This window comes from Anser cygnoides, chromosome 1, assembly GCF_040182565.1.
Source record: "Anser cygnoides isolate HZ-2024a breed goose chromosome 1, Taihu_goose_T2T_genome, whole genome shotgun sequence".
NCBI lineage: Eukaryota > Metazoa > Chordata > Aves > Anseriformes > Anatidae > Anser > Anser cygnoides.
Window position 1 is genome coordinate 39,341,272 of NC_089873.1, and position 12,538 is coordinate 39,353,809.

General features: G+C 38.6%; 1 protein-coding gene across 3 annotated transcripts in view; it reads right to left on the reverse strand.

The window, feature by feature from the left end:
* The window catches only part of PTPRR (protein tyrosine phosphatase receptor type R), a 144,068-nt gene that overhangs the window by 5,099 nt on the left and 126,431 nt on the right, over window positions 1-12,538 (reverse strand). For all 3 annotated transcript variants that reach the window (XM_066993002.1, XM_013198012.3, XM_066993010.1), the window contains 3 exons: window positions 7,209-7,319; window positions 5,826-5,983; window positions 1,852-1,965 (listed from right to left, as the gene is read on the reverse strand). In XM_066993002.1, coding sequence (XP_066849103.1) covers window positions 1,852-1,965; window positions 5,826-5,983; window positions 7,209-7,319 — 383 coding nt within the window. The remainder of the gene's footprint in view (window positions 1-1,851; window positions 1,966-5,825; window positions 5,984-7,208; window positions 7,320-12,538) is intronic.

The window sequence follows — 12,538 nt, forward strand, 5'->3', positions numbered from 1 at the left end:
GTACCTTTCAGAATGCTTCAGAACACAAAAATCCTGTATTGTCCCTTTGACCTGAGTTTTTTTTCAGTATTTGCACCCCTTATGGGTCGTTTCCATGTAAAGAGGAAAAGTATGTCAGAAACAGTTAGTATTCTTGGAAGGATATTATATAACCTGGTACCTACTGCAAGACTCCTCTGTTCTTGGTGCAACCCTGTTTGTTTACTTTATACAAAATCCTGTTTCTGTAAGCAGAATAAGAAGTCCAACCAAACCAGCAGCTTGCACTGTACACAATACCCACATCCTCCTTTCCAACACAAATCTTTCTTCAGCCACGGTTTTACAAAACAAAGCATTCTGCAACAATGTTGGCTTACAGCGTTCCTGCTTCCAAGCCCTGCTCCCAAGCTGTGAATTCAATCAGGGAATTGATCTGACTTAAGAAAACTCTGCAGCAAATGCCTTGCTGTTTTCTTAAGCTGGGTTAGTCTGCCAACCCGATTCAAAAGGAGCTCCAGTGCAGCTAAGGAAGTAGCAGCAGCATCAGACTTGGTACTCTCTGCTGTGGACTACACACTGAGTGAGCCTGGATGTCCCTGTCAATCCAGGCTCAAAGACAGTCCTTGCCTCCTGATTGCCCCGTGTCTCTTCTGACCTAGTGGGATGCTGCAGGCAGCAGAAAGCTCCAGGAGGGGAAAAGAGGAGCACCAAATGCCCAGCAACCACAGGACTGCCATCTCAGGAGAATTTAATTCAGTAGAATGTCATCCAGTTTCACCCAGAAAACAATATTCCTTAATCAGGATCTAAATATGAAAGTAATTTTGAATTCTCAGCTAATGCTGTCATGCCAGTCAGCAAAACCAACAGCAGCCACTCCATGTAAAGCAGCATTCAGCTGTGAAGTGGTTTTCAGAGTCATTACTGAAGAGTAAACCAGTCTCAGTCTGGCTCCTCTCCATGTTAGGACATGGACTATGCTGGGCAGATGGGTTATGTTTCCTTCCCCCATTCTCTGGTATCTGGATGACATAAGAACATTTCTTTGTACTTTAGAGAGTGCCCTGTGCTGATGTAACCCACAATTTGATGTTAGAGCAGCTACAGGCTCACTTTCAGTCAACAACTGCAACGTAGGGTAGTCAATTCACATGGGAGACTCCAATCACTGCACACTTATTTCAGCTCTGAAACCACTTTTGAGACGCATCATCATAAAGTATAACAATACTTATCTTAAAAATTAAATAAATAAATACAAAATTCCCCACTCTTCTGCCAGGATAGGAACGGAAAATTCTGTGTTTCTCTTGCTAGAGATGATTGGAGTACTAACGTCAACACTATCTGTGTCCCTGCTCATGGCCTACATACAGAAGGCAGGTCCCTGCTCTAGGTGTTAGTGATGTAACCTCCTTGTACTGTTAACAGCAGTTGGAATTGGGGTTCTGAAAGACCTTAAGTATAAACAAAAATAACTCTTTGCCTAGAAAGGGTAGAGTAGCCTACACAAACGCTTTCTGTGTTGGACTAGTTCAGCTGATGATGGTGCACGTAGGAAAATTTCCTTTGCAATCAGCAGAAGGAGAAGCAGGTCAGCTGGAGCCACAAGAAAATCTAGCACAGTTATTTGCAATTATTAAGTCATCCCATATGCATGTTAGATGTTTAGCAACCTGAATAATTAATTTTGGTGCCTAGCAGACTTTTCTGAAGACCTTGACTCCTGCATATTTCTTATAATTTTGTAACAGGTTTCAGATATTGTATCAGCTACAAGACACTTTCTGCGAAGATGTAGAAAACTTCAGGTGTCACTTTAAAGAAATTCATGTTATCTGATTGATTTACAGTTCTTCTGGAACTCACCTGTCCACTCGTAGCTGGCAGACAATGCTCAATGCATCTACAACTCCTTCTTCCTTCAGTTGCTGACAACCAATGGCTGTGGCAATAAAACAACCAGTTCTTCCTATACCAGCACTGAAAAGAAGGCAAAATTTAATAGGTGAATGGAACTCACAGATCAAAGGAGTTAACTGGAAAACACTACATAGATATGAAAACACTAAAAATATGAAGCAGGAAATTGTTAGAACCAACAGTTCCTAGGTGTGTGACTCGTAAGGGCATCTTCTCAGCTCACTTTTGTAGGTAGAAATGAAAGGGTGCAGTTCCATCAGTCTAGTTGTTGTGGGCAATTTGTGAGGCTTACATGATTCCAGTTTGCACAAAAGCGTGTGGTTAATAAAACAATCTCCGTTAGCACCACAAAGTCCAGATATTCTATAGCACAATGCAAACAAATGATGGAGATATGTGCTGAGCTGGAGGAAAAGCCCACCTAAGGCAAAAGTCAATGGGGCTCTATGTTTGAAGCCCTTGAAGTATAGAGGAGTTTTGTTAACTGTACCTCTAACCATGAAGGTGAAAGGACCAAGAACCATGCTGATGAAGTTAATGCCCTCTCCTGTGATTCTGTAGGAAGGAGAAAGATTTGATACCGTAACTTCAGCTTTTCTTGATGCCTGCTTGGAAACAGCCATTTTGGCATTATCTTTACTCCCTGAGCTTCCAGCACTTTTGACAATTTCTGCCTGACTCTGTTTCTTGCTTAAGTAATGTGGAATTCAGTACAGCTCTTCCTTGTCATGTTACATGCCAGGAAAATGTGAGGAAAATAGTTAAAACATGGAGTCAGGGGTCCAGGTCTCCATTTGGCTTGACTTTAGAAGAAATACTTAGCCATTAGACTTTGCTTTCTTCATCTTTGCAACGGGTATGAGTGCTACCTGCTTCATAAAAGCACTACAACAGTTATTTAAACTAAAGCCAGGAAGGATGTGTTGAATGTCCCAGATGAGAGCTTGATATGAGTGCAAAGCGTTACCAGGAGTATGTCCACTTGCTACAGCTGAAACAAATCATGACCTACTCACCGCAGAATGAAAGATAGGAGTGCTTTTGGGATTCAAAAGCAAGCTCACTCCTTCCAAAGTGAGTATTTCCAAGAGGACTCAGCAGTATTAAATATATGAGCATGTCTAAGCCAACCATGAGGGGATAATAAGACATCAAATTGGCAGTGTAAGAAAAGGTCAAGTAAACTGAAGATTGCGAGCTGACAGCCTGGCAGTGTCAGACAGGACATCAATATCTATGGGATAGATGTATCCAAAAGGAGGAAAAAGTTTACACAGGGATCTGCAAGTATCTATCATTAGATGCATACCCCTATTCTCTTCCTCAAATATTCTGAAATCCCTGAAAATGGGACTAAGAAGTTTAAACAATTCAGATGTAACCAAACTTGGCTATAATGAAGGGTTATTTTTTCCCCGCGCTTTTTTGTGTGTGTGTGGATTAAGTGTTCTTGGACAAGTCCTTAATATGTATTAGACAAAAGCTAGGGTTTTCTAATGTATTTTCTTCCTCAGCTCAAGCATGCAGGTCCTATCTTATTACACAGCGTTATTTCAGACAGTGCAAGATAAAAACAACACAGTTCTTCACTTGCCTTACATTTCTTTTCTGGTATATCCAGAAATCTGGAGATCTACTTACTTTGAAGTGTTTTCTGGCACCCAAACATGTAACACTATAATATATATTTCTATTTTTCCCTTCTTCTTCAGGATTTAAGGTGTAGTAGCTCAGTCATAATGGTCAGCTAATTGGGAGTGTAGACTGCTGAGCTTCTGGGATTAAGAGATGTAGGCAGTATCCTTTTTATAGAACATGTTTATGCTAGTGAGGAAGGAAAAGTAAAATTTTCCAGCAATAACAGTGTCAAATTTCTGAGCATGACTTTTTTTTTCACTTATTCTCATTTAAGAAACTCATATAAGTCCTCCAAAATTACTGTGTCTTCTGGGAAGTAGAATATTGCATTGTGGGCCAGATTCTTGGTCAGCTTTGTTTCACTAAGTGGGGCTAAATTAGTTTTACATTTGTGGAATATAATTCTGTGTGTCTAATTCTCCTTTATTCAATCAATTTAAAGAAGAAAAATCCTTCTGTGTCTGAAATCTATCAATTAAAACATATTTGGTCCTAAAGTACCTAGTTGCCATAAAACCCAAACTTATTCTGAGGTATTAAATGAACATGTAAAGGACAGATTAAGGAGATATTTTCCATCTTTGCCACATGCTTTAAATGAGCAATGCGAGAGAGGAAGCTTATATACCTTTCCAGAGAATATCACTATAAAGACTCTTAAGGACTTAAAACTTTCTTCCTTTGGAAGTCTACTTCCTTGGTATGTGGAGAATCAGATCTGCTGATTTCAAGGACCAAAACAAATGCTTATTATTTTTCCATGTGTTTGCAGAACAGGAACTGCTTTGCTGAAATGAGTAAAGTCCTCCTTATATCCTAAATCCTGAATGGACTCCTCACTGAAGTGTGTAAGACAGCAGCCTATGCTGATAGACGACAAGAAGACGCACATAAAAAAATGATATATATATATATATTTACTTGTTATAATTCCAAATCTTAAGAGATTATTAAAGCCCTTCTATTTCAGATTAAGGATCATGCCTGAGTGTGCCCTGTAATGCTTCTCTGGAAATAACTGAGAATTGTGCATTTGTATCTCAGGTCTGATTTTAAAAGTGTGTACATGCTCTGTAAGACCTGGATGACCTCACCGGCAGCTCATATTAAAAGGGAAGAAACTATGTGATGAGAAAATGCATTATGAGTGAGTTTATCCACTCTGTAGACCATTGTGTAGTGGTGTATAGATAGGTGAGTTGTCACTGAAGATCTATTAATTTTAATCCTGGGTCTAGGCCTTCGATCATGAATAATTATAAACCTTGTTGTCATATCGCTCACATCAGAAAGATACCTTATTCCTCTGAAGACCTTCATTACTGAAGATCCTTACTAGAAAAACGGGAACCTCAATGGTCATCCACAGATCTGTGGATTGTTTAGGATAACTACAATTCCTGACAAAAACAGCTGGATAAAATTTAGAAAATTCCTATTCATCACATTCTAGTTTTGCAAAATGATGTGTGATTCAAATCTGGCTTCCATTTCTCTAACTCCAAAATATGGAGTTAAAAAAGAAGTGGCTCAAGATGAAAAGCTCTGGTTTTGATGTACTTCAAGAAAAAAATAAAAATAGTACTATACCAATTGTAAGAGTATCACAGTTATGAGACAAAGCAAGTAAAGAAACACTAATTTCATTTTTTTTTTCTGTTTTGCTTCACCTACCTTTTTTACCAATACATAAATTCAGTCCAACTTCCTACAACTTAAATTGCAACAGGGGGCAATGAATCAACAACAAACAATAAAAGGGTATGACGTACTTACAGTGATTACAAGGATATTCATTGCAAATTGTGTTCATTAGAATTTGTGTTAATAACACTCTGCTCTTGAGTATCAAACCAACTGCCTTTGTGAAAATGTTCACAAATTTTAGTACTGATGTGTTCTGGTCTGCAAATTTGTACCCGATGTCTGCTGCTTACAACATTTTAGTCTACAAGTCATGGGGGCATCTGACTTAGGTATGTAATAATGCAACAAGATAAAAAAGAAAGCAAATCATGAACAAGAAACAGAAGCAAAAACATCTTTCCAGCTGGTCTTTCAAACACAGAGCTCATTATCAGAAATGGAGAATGTCTCAGAGAAGATTGCTAGAAACAAGGAAATTCTCTGCAAAACTCAAATCCTCAGATAGGAACTGAAAAAGCCAATTAGCATGAAAAGTCCTAGGGAATTTTTCTCTTCCCCCAATATGCTCTTTGTTTAGGAGGACTGTTTGATGTGATTTTCTGTGGCAGTTGTTTAAGAAAAGGGTTGCAAATTACCTGCAGTGCACGATGACGGGCCCTCGGCCGGGTGATTCCAGCCTGTCCTCTTCTACATCCAGCATCAGCTGCAGCAGTGGCTGGGCGCTGTCAGGGGTTTTGTGGTCTGGCCAGGATGTGTACCAGTAGTGCTTCACACTCTGGGATTGACTTCCTTGCTGGACATAACATCAAGGTTTTATATGCACACTTGTGGTGAACAATTCTTTTTATTTTTCTCAGTGTTATGGTAAAAAGGCAGTAAACATTTTAAGAGAGATTTAACAATTTGGTTTTATTGGACTGAGGGGATACATTTGAGGGGAACAGACATGCTTCCAGGGACACCTTTTAAATAAGGGTTTGCGCACCTGAAAACTTGCCTGTTTTTCCAGCCATGTAAGCCCTGCTCTGTCCATCTAACTATGGACTTGCTGTCCGTATTGTCAGGAGGTAATTGTCAGAGGCCTGTGTTAGGTCAGCAGTAGAGTTAAAAAAGACCACCTGGATTTGGGCTCCTGATTCTCTCTAAATTATTAAATATTTCTGCTACCTTTCAAGGACATTATCATAAGGGTCAGACACTAAAATTAAAAGAGTATTTAAGTTAAAGGTGCCGAAGAACTGCACTTCTGTATTAACGAAATATCCCAGTTTGTGCAGCTGTTCTCTCCAACAGAAGCTGCTACCACTTATTTCAGCAAGCAAAGAGGGTAAATATAGGCTATGGTCATTTGAACACTTCTAACCTGGACAATATGGCTTCTACCCACTTCTCACTGCCTCTTCCAGACCAAATCTCCCCAAATCTCCCAAATGAACCAAAGCTTCCCAGTTCATTATTTGTTGTAAAGTTCTGTCAGGAAGAGCAGATGTTGCAGTCCCATTGCATATAAGCCCAATGTGGGGAGTAGCTTACAAGAGAAGCATCTGCCTTATTTCGGACAGTTAATGCTTAGTCAAGAACCTTGAAAGCCTGAAGTTTTCCTTATGCACTCCTTATATTTCTCCATTCTCAAATAGGCTATAAATGCACTCAATGCATCACATGGACAGCTTATCTTTTTCTGAATCATGCTGTGCTAGTTCTTTCATTAAATAAAATCCCTTTACATCATCTTGGCAATGCTAAAAGGGCCTCAAAGCACACATAATTCAAATGAGTGAAATTTGCATTCTTTTTGAAGCCTTTTTCTTTTTTTTTTTTTTTATTGCCAGAATGATACAAAGCAGCAATATGATGTGTTCCACAGCTTTGGTCTCAATTATACCTTGCAGCTGTGAGCTTCACAGCTCAGTTACTCCTCTTGTAAAAATTTATGCCCTTTAAAAAACATTTTAACTTCATTTAACATTGAAAACATAAAACATTAGGAACAATGCTTCTCAGATGCAGGCTGTTACCTTTATTGTAAGTTGACGGACAGTATAGTTCTCACATTCTTGCACACTGTTAACAAGGACTTCAACCTTCCCATAGATTCCTCTTTTTTCTGGCCAATAGAGCACACATTTCTAGAAAGCAAACATCAGTCTCATCAGGAAACTGGACTCTGAAGCCACATTAAGATCTAATTTTTAACAGGTTTTTTTTGTCTCGTAAGTACAGATGAATTCAACCGAGGTGTTATTGATGATAGAAGCATTCCTAATAAAATATTGTAGGCTTGGGCCTGATTTTCAGGATCTGAATTTCCAAATATGAATCTCTACCACTGAAATCTTTAAACAGCTGTTTTTATTTTTAATGGCTCAGTGAAGTTAAATTAAAGGAACTATTTTACAGATTCAAAACTTCCAGATGATTTTTTTTTTCTAGAACATTCCTTATTTCACAGAGTTAAATCCTGAAGACTTATAAGGTGTACTCTTTCTAAATGGGACTTCCTTCTAAGCAAGAGGTTTAGAATTTGTCCTGTCCTCACAAGGCTTTTTGTCCTGTTTACTCTCCTGAACCACAATAAAACAAACCATGCAAATGTGCCCTTAGATCTTACTGGATTCAATGGGACTTAATGTGCATGTTAAAGTGTTTTGCAGAATCGTGGCCTAAGTTGTCTATTACATTAATATTATACAATGAACCATCTTGCTACAGTTACACACAATTATATCCAGAATTCTTAATGACTCAGTAGTGTTACACTATTTCGGTGACGTATCTGACAAGAGTCTACTGAAAAGGAGATGAAGAAACAGTATTTATAGAATTAACTGGTTTTTTTTTTCCCCCTGCAAGTTTGTTTACTTTCAGATCAACAGCAATTTCATGTTCATTTCCATTAAAGTATCTCTATACCTGAAAGCAAACATCCCTGTTATAAAAATACTTCTCTAAAATAGATGCTCATTACCTCAAAAGTATAAGGTGTGTAAGCCACATTTTCTGAAATAATGCTAACCAATCTGAATCATTCATTGAATTAAAAAAAATAATCTAAAGAAAGCAGCACAAAAGGTAAAAAAATGCACTGAGAGAACAGACAGTCCCACAGTAGGAACCCCCAAAATGACTTGTTTGCATTTCCTCAAACACACTTGCTGAAGAAACTGGTATATATTTAGACAGTAGCCTACATTACACAGTAAAACGAAACAATCACTTTAATATAATTAATTGCTGTAAAACATAGCTTCCAGAAAATCCTGCTAAAAATGAGGCAGAAAAACCATCAGTAGTGCTCAAATTAAATGCCACAGTGAAATGCAAGGCTTTACCTCCAGGTGTGATCTTTAAGCTGCTACTCAACCCACTAGCTGATTGAACTGAATGCAAACATCCCTGCTCTATAAATACTTTTCTAAAAATAGATGCTCATTACCTTCAGAGTGAAAGGTGTATGAAAGCCACATTTTCTGAAATAATGCTGGCCAATCTGACTGGTTTCGTTCAAATCCTGTCTTTTGGAGAGTTACTCGAGCACCTTAAATTCGCTGTCTCCCCGAAGACACCAAGAATGGCAATAAAATACTCAGAAATTTGTATGAAAAAAAGTGTTCGCCAGTTCCACAGTCAACCCATGTGACACATACAGCTGTTATCATCTGCAAGATCTGCAATTCATGCCCCTCCCTGGGAGTGTAGTTTTCAGTGCTAATATGGGAAAAAATCTAAATACACAATTGTACCCTGACAATCAACAATAGTGCAGTCAACCCCTGAGACTTCTTGATAAATGAAAATATGCTGTGCATACTACAAAACCTTCAGGCAGTCCATACAAGTGTTTTTCTTGACTCTTTCCCAGAACTGTAATTGGCAGCTTGTGCTGGGTGGACAATGAAACGGGGCTGTCCATTAAAATAACTTTCATTTAACAGCCCATCTACATTTAGTAAGATACAATGGATTATTTTTAACCCAGTCTCCATGAGTCTTTTAAAGTTCTATTTGTTACTGCTTTAACTGCCTCGAAAATAGAGCTGGGATCAGCTGTTTTCAGGCACTTCTAAGAAGTCAGATATTTGGGGAAATTAACATATTTCTGAAAGTTTATTGTAATAAAGGGATAAAGGTGAAGGTGGGAGGCATAAAGGTATCAGATGTACAGAAAATAATATAGAAATCCCAGGAGTATCAACAACAACAAAAAGATTAAATGGGCTCAAGCTATTACGTGAACCTAAAAGGAAATTATACTGGTCTCAGGTCAGTATATTTTAGACCTGCTCAAAAGCCAAAGACAGTGGTTAAGAAGGTTGCTCTCTAGTCTCACATCTGTAATTAGTAAAAGCTTATCAGGTGACTGTATATACTGCAGAAAAGGAAGAATTCACTTGTTCTTATTATCATATACTCCCCACTTTTCATGCTCGTCCTGTTCCTTGCTGTTTTTTTCAGGCCTCTTTGTTTCCCTTTGGGCACATTCATCTACCACAGCACTTTCTAAGTAGGTCACAGATTTTGCGAACTTGGGGTTGAATCCTCTATGTAGTCAGCAAACACGTAACAGCTATGAGCAGGATATTTTAAAAGATGCTTAAGCTAGGAGAAAAAAAATCCCAGCCAAATTGCATGCCAGCCAAAAGCCTGGGAGTATTCTTACTTCTTGTAGAAAATCTCATCTTCCAACCATCTTTCAAATTCCTCCTCAGGATGCATTTGCACGGTGTAGCTCCCTGATGGTGCCCTCAACTAATAATTTTGTATTTCTGATCTGGTGCCTGACCTTTTTTTTTTTTTTTCCAAAAACAAAAACATTATTCCCTGGCCAGAACAGGAAGTTCATACAACAAACAGCATCTCACGTGACCTTTAATTTATTTTGTCCTTTTTCCTTCCCTCTGTGACAGGGTTGTAGGCTTAGGTTCCCTCTGTCCCCTGTCCTATCTCCTTGCATCCCACCCCTGTTGGTTGCTGGGCTTCACGTGGTAGCTCTGGAGGTGGATCTCCGTAACTGGATGGGATCTGGCCCTGCCTCAGACCAGGGCTGGCATCTGCTATTTGCCACCACCCGTGAGAGGAGCATGGGTTTTGTGACTTGCCAGAAAGTGCTTCTGTTGCAGTCTAGTTTCCCCAGATAATTCTGCTGAATGGAGAAAGGATTTCTCAGCTGACTGGTTATTTACTTGCTTTACTTTCTCCAGATTTGAACCCTCTGAACAAAGTTCGTTTAACAATTCCCAAATATTTGTGAAGGTGCTTGCGTTCAGCTTCAGTTCTTTTCCTGCTTATTTTTTTTCTTATAGCTATGCCAATAACTTTACACATTAACTGACCCAATAACCACCCAAACACAAAACTTTAATGAATAATTACAGCAAAGCTTCAGCTCCAGAATCCCTTTTTACTCCTGCCCTCTATTGACTGCCACTTCTAACTCAAGCATGAGATTTATATTTTAGGAGGGCTTGCAGGATTTGCATTTATATACAAAAATCCTCAAAGTTACTACCAAATCTTCTCAAATTTTATAACCCTGAGACATCTCTATGGTGGCAATAATGAGTGATCTTCAAAGAGCCTTATATGAATTCTGCAGAAGGTAGTATTTCTGATTTCCAAAATCTACTTTGCTATGGTTAGATAAGAGTGCCTATAGACTGAGGGAAAAAATGTTGCATAAAAAGTGATATGAGCTTTTCATTGTGAGTTAACAAGATTGTCCTAGATAATTACTGATAACAAGATTTCCATTATCTGAGTAGAATAAACATGCGTTGTTTCATGCATCTCTTAGTGCTAGCCCTTTTTTCTGCAGAATGGCGCATAGTACTTTTTATTTATGCTTCCCAAGATATGTTTCTTGATTAACAGGTAGAAGTTCCATTGCCATGCACTCTCCTTGGACGGGTAGATTTCCAATCTGTTCAGACACTGTACAGTTTTCAGTAAAAGTTTTACAGGCTCTGTTTAAAATACTCACTGCAGACATAATTTCCTTAGCATTATTCTTGCTTACTAATCAATTTCCATTTTTTCATCAGACATCAAAATGAAGAAGAATCTAAACAAGTTCATGCTCCATGTTTTCTCACATGGCTGAAATGAATATTTTACTCAGCATTCTACTTTTCTACTTTCACATTATATTTTCATCCATCTTACAAAAATTCTTGCTACATTGAGTCTTAACTGTTTTTCATCTCATGAAAGGAACTAAGCCCATAGAAACCTGTGTGTATAATCATTTCACACAATTTCCTTTCCTTTTGCAAATTCATGACATCTGTATATTCAACTAAGGAACTGATGTCCCAGATAACTTTACTTATGCTAAATTAATTTATTGTTGAGCTTATTGTTTTTCATGTGTCTCTCATTTGAGAGCTCCCTACTCATACAGTACTTCATACATTCTAGTACAATACAGGTGAGAAGGAGGTTGAGTGATGTTGCACCAACTGCGGAAAGGGACCTATACCTGTGAATCAGGTATGGGAATTTGTTTGTGCAGAGGTATATGTGGATAAGTACATGAGCACGCTTTCAAATATGAAGGCATTTGTATGTGTGAATATTACCAATGCTCCGCCCAGAAAACGACAGAAATACAGCAGACCACAGAGAAGAAAAAATATCAAGCGCTATTATGCTAATTAACTTTTCGTGTTGCCTTCTTCATAGACCGCAAATACTTTAAAGTTAAATTAATATTCTTGAGCATAGCCGTTAGCCAAGCTGTTTTCTTTTCAATAGCAAGCAAGGCTCCAGGACAAACGTGCTAACGGTGGGAGAGTTCCTAAGGTTTCTAGACAGGGCAGGACAGCTTGCGCAGACAGCCTCTCTATATAGCCTGGGAACTACTTGAGATTCTCCACCCTTTCTATTAGGAGGAAATTACCACTGCCAGGCCACAACAATGCGGATAAACACCAGAGCTGAGGGACTGCGTAACTCAGGTAAACACAGGGCTTCCTGACACGTTGGAAACCACTGGGCACTTCTTTCAAGTCATTCTTCTTACACAGTGTCAGATGTGAGTGTTTAAACAGGCAGTATTTCCTCAGTGAAATATTTATCCTTTTGGACAATTAGGTTGCGGTAGCTTTCCTACATTTTCAGGATTAATCCTTTTAACATAGGCTTCTGGACACTGGATTGAACGGTCTAGTTCAAAATGGCACCTGGTTTGGAAACATGTCTTGGGATATTTTCCAGCACTGACCTGTATTTTGCATACACTTTTCTTAAAATCCACTGGATTTTAAAGCCACTTCATGCTAGAAGGCCAAAGTCACGGTGACAAAGAGACAAGCATTGGTCAAGCGCAGCAGGAAGGAAGAGTATGTTG